The following is a 6,541-nucleotide window of genomic DNA, read 5'->3' as shown; positions in this document are numbered from 1 at the left end:
TTATGACTTTTACAAGCCTTTCTCTGACAGTGGGTAAAGTGGAGATAGAAAAGGACCTGGCCTGTTTTGTGGTGCAAATGGAGGGACAGAGAAGATGTTTTTCTTACAGACACAGTTTGTAGGGTTGATAGGAAAGAATGAATAGATTTCTTGTACAGCAAAACACAGCGAGTCAACCCCTCGGCCTTCAGAAATGGCTCAGGTTGGAAGGCAGTTGCAAATAGGACATCGTATGCACCAATTTGTACACATTTGTAGGTGGTCATGGGCTAACACCAGACTCCCCAGGCATTGTTTATCCCTTCTCTTTCTTGCACAGAGCATAGTCAGGCTGACACTGAGGACTGAAGCATCATGTATGAGCTCAATGAAAGCAGCTTTGATCCTATCACCTTCGTCCTGACGGGCATCCCAGGCATGGAGGAGTCCCACATCTGGATCTCCGTCCCCTTCTGTTTGATGTACATCACTGCGGTGTTTGGCAACTCTGTCCTCCTCTTTGTCATCATCACGGACCGGAGCCTCCATGAGCCCATGTACCTCTTCCTTGCCATGCTGGCTGTGGCTGACCTCATGCTTTCAACCACAACAGTGCCCAAAATGCTGGCGATCTTCTGGTTCAGTGCCAGGGAAATTTCCTTTGATGCCTGCATTACACAGATGTTCTTTACCCATTTCAGCTTCATCGTGGAATCGTCCGTTCTGGTGGCGATGGCGTTTGACCGGTATGTGGCCGTCTGTGACCCGCTGCGGTACTCTTCAACCTTAAACCCTTCGGTGATCGGGAAAATAGCTGTGACTGCCGTTGTCCGGGGGTTCTGCATCATGTTCCCACCCATCTTCCTCCTGAAGCGGCTGCCGTACTGCGGACACAATGTCATGCCCCACACCTACTGTGAGCACATGGGCATCGCCCGCTTGGCCTGCGCTGACATAAAAGCCAATGTCTGGTATGGGCTGACAACAGCTCTTCTCTCCTCTGGCCTGGACGTTGTGCTCATCGCTGTCTCTTACGCTCTGATCCTCAGGACGGTCTTTCGGCTTCCATCCCCGGAGGCTCGTCTCAAAACCCTGAGCACCTGCGGCTCTCACCTCTGTGTGATCCTCATGTTCTACGTGCCCGCCTTTTTCTCCTTTCTCACACACCGGTTTGGCCACCACATCCCAAGTCACGTTCACATCCTCCTGGCCAACCTCTACGTCGTGGTCCCGCCAATGCTCAACCCCATCGTGTACGGGGTGAGGACAAGGCAGATCCGGGAGCGTGTCCTCCGCCTCTTGTGCCCCACGGGGGAGTGCCCCTGCCCCGGCTTGGGGAGCAGGTGCTGAGTGCTGCCGGAGGGATGGGGGACATGGGACAGGATCTGGGGAGCAGGTGCTGAGTGCTGCTGGAGGGATGGAGGACATGGGACAGGATCTGGAAAGCAGCACCGAGCGCTGCAGCACTTTTCGCCCCGGAAGAACAGGTTTGCCCAAGAGGTTCAGGAGAAGCTGAGGGTGGTGGGATTTCTGGAAATGTGGGCTTGGGTCATCAGCACCTTCATTGCTACCAGTTTCTCCTAGAGATTCTTCCCCTGAATGGTCTATCTAGCATAGCATTGACTTGGCAGGCAGTGCACGCTCAGATGGGACCTGTCTGTCGTCTCGTCCTGACAGCAGAGTCTTGATGGCCATTCTGGCTCAGCTGTTAAATGCCAAGGCTTCTGAAACCCAATGCAAAAATTGCAGTGTGAGTTGCTGTTGGCTCTGGGTGGGCAATGCTCTTGGTGCTTGCTCAGGGCCCCAGAGGGCAGAGACGGCTGCAGCAGGTTGCTCCAGGGAGGTTGGGCAGCATGGTCCTGGGAGCAGCTGAGCCTGCTCCCTGCACAGCCCTGGCTTGGCCAACATGCAGGGTTGCAGAGGTCCCACTGCTGCCCCTCCATGAACTCCTCTGGCTCTGGTGGCTCCCAGGGGTTGTTAAGCATTAAACCACCAGTATCTTTCAAAGCTGTGGCAGCAGTTTCCTTTCCACCGTGGGAAGGAACTCCGGGATGAGGAAGAGGAGGGAATGCATCAGAGCCCAGAGACCTTTCCTTCATGCTTTCCTTCATGTTCTACTGGGTGGGATGCTGAGGCAAATGCTTGCTTCTCTTCTCTGCATCATACCCACTGGCAGCTGCACTTCTCTCTTACACACCATTCTGGGGCACGGGGCTCTGGGCAGTTTTTGGTCCCCTCCTGAGCTCAGGGGCTTCCTTGGGTCTGGCCAGTACAACTCTCTCATCCAGGCAGAAACCAGAGTCTTTTGACTGCAGCGATTAGGGAGTCCTTTCTGAAGGCTCATGCTCTGCAGTCCAGCTCTCACAGCAATGTCAGGAGCCGGGATGCTCTGACCCTGTGTCAGCTGTGAGACCTGATGAAAACTCTGGTGTGTTCATGCCCATAGTGACAAGATGGAGCAGATCATCCAGCCATTTCTGCAGAACATCCTTTTTTCCCTGACCAAGAGGGCAGAGGACATTTGACAAGCCCACAGCCTCACTGTGCTGCAAAGCCATTTCAGACCTGCCCATGGTGGGAAAGCCACCTCGAAGGCAACCACTGCCACATGCCTGGACCTCAGAGGTGCCTCCTTTGGAGGCGCTGGTGACCCTCAAGATGCCAGGGAATGGCTCTCCCCAGCTCTGGGCTCCACGAAATGTTGTGCCTGCATCAAGGATAGGAGCTAGCAGGTCGCTGAGGGCTCAGGTTGCAGCTGATCAAGCCCAATGTCCCTGACTGAGAGCAGGAGCAACAAGTGCTCTCTGGGACCAGGCTTGTCCACAGCTGAATGACGCAGGAGATGACACTGATAGAGCAACCAAAACCCTGCTCCGCTCCGGTCATCCTGGTAACGCTGCTACAACTTCAAAAGAAAATGGAAAGAAAGAGATTAATGATTTCAGATAAAAAAACCCCCAGAAGTTCTTAACTCTTTCAACAAATTTCTTTTTCTCTTTGTTTTGTTTTGGTTTTTTTTTTTCCAATTTCATCAAAGGTGGGAACCCTGTGACAGGCACAGGGGAAATGAAAGTCTGTTCATTAAAAGCTGTTTGCTTAACAGTGAAGATAACAGAGCTTGTTACAAAAGCTGCTCATATTGTTGGATTTTTTTAATGTCCTCAAAACATTTGTGTTTGTGTTGGCTTTCTTTGCAAAAGAAAGGGTATTGACACAAAGCAGTCCGCATGATTTCTGATATGAGACGGAGCTGTGAGAAAGAAAATGTGTCAGGAGAGCAAGTTGTTATAGGCAGCACATGAATGCATTTAGGCAGAAAAAGATGCTTTAAGGTCTTTAGGGCATGGAGGACCTGGAGTAGCTGCACAGCAGCTGTCACAGGGGTTACAGCAGATTTGGAGGTACGGGTGAGATGCGAGACAGCTCGTGACTGCAACAGACGTGTTTGCCGATTCAGAAGGTTTCCTTCAGCCCAGCCTTCCTACCTGAAAACAAAAACTTGTGACAAACCAGCCCTCTGCTGAAGAGTTTTCTTCTGAAAGCCTTTTGGCCAGCTTTAGTAACAATTGAGCTGCCATCTAAATTTGTCAATATTAAAGAACAATATTGCTTACTGGTGTCTCTGTTACACACTTTAACTCACACGGTTACTTCTGCCACATTCTTCACTGCTTCCCGTCTTTGGCCTCTCCTCAGCAATGAACTTAAGTGCACGCTTAACTCTGAGCACAGCAGCAGTGCAGCTAAAACGGTGTGTGTGCTCAGAGGTGGCGTGAATCTGAGCAGGGTCTTGAGAAGGGACTCTTACAAATGCGCAGGAGTCTTGTGCCATCATCATCTTCATCGTGGAGCTAGTGGGAGTTAGATCTCCCTGGGCAGGTGCTGCACAAATGCCAAACACCTGCCTCCAAATTGCTTCCAAACCAAGTATAACTAGCGGAAAATAGGTAGGGAATGGCACTAACAGGACAGGGCTGGCCCAGATGCTACGTTACTGCACTCCCTCGCTGGCACTTTGCTTGGGGTGATGTTACTCCAGTGAGTGGTCCTCAGCACGCAGGGGATCCTCTCTCAGGAGCAATGCATTCCTGCCAGAACCCACATTTTCACTGGCATTTTAGCAGCCAGCTTGGTTGGGATGGGCTGTGTGTCATCGTACCAGATGACTGCATTTCATGGAACCTTCTGCTCTGGGTTTCCAAGAACAGTTTTATACAACTGAGGAGGCAGTTTTAAACTCACAGCCCTTGCGCCATTCTGCTCCTTGCATTGATGTGGCGGCCAGGTCAGGGAGCAAACTGCACAGGCAAATGTCCCTGGGTCAATGAATCACTAGCTTAGCAATTCATGTCCAAAGGGGCATGCATAATGGGATATTAGCCAGCTGATTGTGAAGATTTATATTTCTAATGTGGTTAAAATGTTAGCTTAATAACTCACACGAGATGTGAAACCAGAACTTCTGCACTTTCTATTTAATTTTCCATTCTTGAAAGACCTATTCTTTTTTAGCTCAGTTGATGTGGTAGGCTATTTGTAAGCATGTTTGGATTGCAGGGACACTTTCCTGGGGAGGAGGAAGGGATTTTGACTGGAGTTTTTTCATGGCATCCATGTAGCACATGCAAAAAGTAAATGAAATCTCAAAAACTTTGGGAGATAAGTGGAACTCAATGGAGTTACTGTAAGAAACACTCCTTTGTCTTCAGTGAATGCATGGTCAGGCTTTTCATGCTTATGTGCACTGAGAAGCAGTCAAGCCCGCACCTGAAGTGGAGATCATGCTTCAGGTTTGTGCTGAGTCAAGCTCTAAGCATATGCTTTAGAGGAAAATACTCTTCAGCTGTATTTGAATGCTTTGCTCAATAGACAGAGACAAGCACAGCTTTCATCATGAACAAAGCCTTGACTGTTCCCAGTTAAAGTACCACATTTCCATTCGTTTTTATTGCTGTTTATGAACAATTGTGCTTTATTAATTGTTCTTCATCTGCAGAGCTCTGTGGGTAATAAATTAGAGTAGCAAAGCTTAATGATTTTACTTCATCTCACCTCCATCATCATAATGTCTTAGCAAATGTTAGTTAATTAGTAAAAATCCCCACTACACATACAGGCAGATAATAAATAGCGCATTACTGTAAGCTGTCCTGGCTAAAATGAGATGGTAACTCGGCAGCCAGGATGGAGTTATTGGTTGACTGGTTTGCTCTCATGTATTAGAGGTCCCTGTTGTCCCAGAGGTCCCTGACAGCTCCCCCGAAGGGTTGTGGCAGTCAGGAAGCTGCTGATTGCTGTTGCCCTGACCCCACTACACAGTCTGCTCAGGGCGTCCGCAGCTTTCTAGAGGAGGAACAGTAGTCCAATAAATTCACTACTCTCTTCTAAAATCAGAAATGAGGACAAAATCAGCTAAAAGGTTTATAACAGGAATATCTGCTGATGTCTATGTCAGAGCTCCCAAATTCGTCTCCATCATGGTTCACAAAAAGCTAAAACAGGTCCTGGTCCCAAAGCACTTTCAGTCTAGGACAAGGATGAGGGTAAAACTCATACCTGATTGACAGGTCCCTGCTTGCCCCAGGCTGGCTCATGCATAGCCCTGGGAACCCCTTTGGGATCCAGGACCAGGCAATGAATTTTGCAGAAGTTACTGTGGTTGGGGTGGTGATGAGTGATGGGGTGGTGAGGATTCACTGAGGTTGCTTCAGGGACAACCTGAAAGTCTGCAGGGCTTGTGCAGTCCCCACCCAATTAGCACAGTTGTAGGAAATACCTGGGGAAAATGTACTGGTGGTGTCCCCGGTGCTCTTTGCCACCTGCATCAGGATATGAGCAGCACGGTCCGTGCCCTGCGGTGCCCCAGGGCACTCTCCAGATGCACTATAAACACCCCAGGCTCAGGCTCTGCCCGAGATGGATCCCATTGCTGGCACAGAAGGTGGGTGATTTGGCTGGGTCGTGGCACTATTGTTTCAACTGGGCTTGGTGAAGTAGAGATGGATTAGAGAGATGGGGCATGGCAGGGGTCCATGCAGCATTTATTGTGTGATACCATTGCCAGAGATACGTAAACATTTCCTGGCAGCGGTTCTGGCTGCATTATCCCAAACTCCCTGCATAAGTGTGGCAGGGAGGGCACTGGGCAATGCGTTCCTCAAGGGGATGGAAGTAGCATGCTCCTCCTGCTCAGTTCTGCCAGACACACTGGATGCAAAGGGATTTCACTTGGAGTGAGAATGGACTTGTGTTCCTCTAGTACTTGAAGACTAGGTGGGAGCTAGTACAGCAGTTTGCCTGTAAATTTTCCATATTCTCTAAAACAGTAGTCCCCAGTGCCAGGGAGTTCAGGGGGTTTCATTATTTATTTTGTACTGGATCAATAGCACCTGGCAATCCAGCAGCAGCTCAGATCCCTGGTTCGTGCTCCATGGACATAGTGCATAAGGTGGCAGCTCCAGACCCACACCCACAGACTAACCCATGGTTAGTCCCCATGACACTTGTAAATCCCCTTTTAGACTCTGGACATTTTGATAATGCTCTGCTGCTGCTGGCTTTT

At 49.6% G+C, this 6,541-nt stretch overlaps 1 protein-coding gene across 1 annotated transcript; it reads left to right on the top strand.

Annotated features, from left to right (window-relative positions):
• The first annotated feature begins 354 nt into the window (after positions 1 to 354).
• LOC142041570 (olfactory receptor 52B2-like) lies at positions 355 to 1,329 on the top strand. The gene has a single exon (XM_075050490.1). It carries the CDS (start codon positions 355 to 357, stop codon positions 1,327 to 1,329), a length of 975 nt encoding a protein of 324 aa, XP_074906591.1.
• The last annotated feature ends 5,212 nt before the right edge of the window (positions 1,330 to 6,541 follow it).

Source organism: Buteo buteo, chromosome 18 (genome assembly GCF_964188355.1).
Source record: "Buteo buteo chromosome 18, bButBut1.hap1.1, whole genome shotgun sequence".
NCBI lineage: Eukaryota > Metazoa > Chordata > Aves > Accipitriformes > Accipitridae > Buteo > Buteo buteo.
This window is presented reverse-complemented; position numbering and strand designations above follow the sequence as displayed.

Excerpts from the sequence above, each read along its gene's own strand:
- LOC142041570 (XM_075050490.1), top strand. The coding sequence starts at position 355 with ATGTATGAGCTCAATGAAAGCAGCTTTGATCCTATCACCTTCGTCCTG.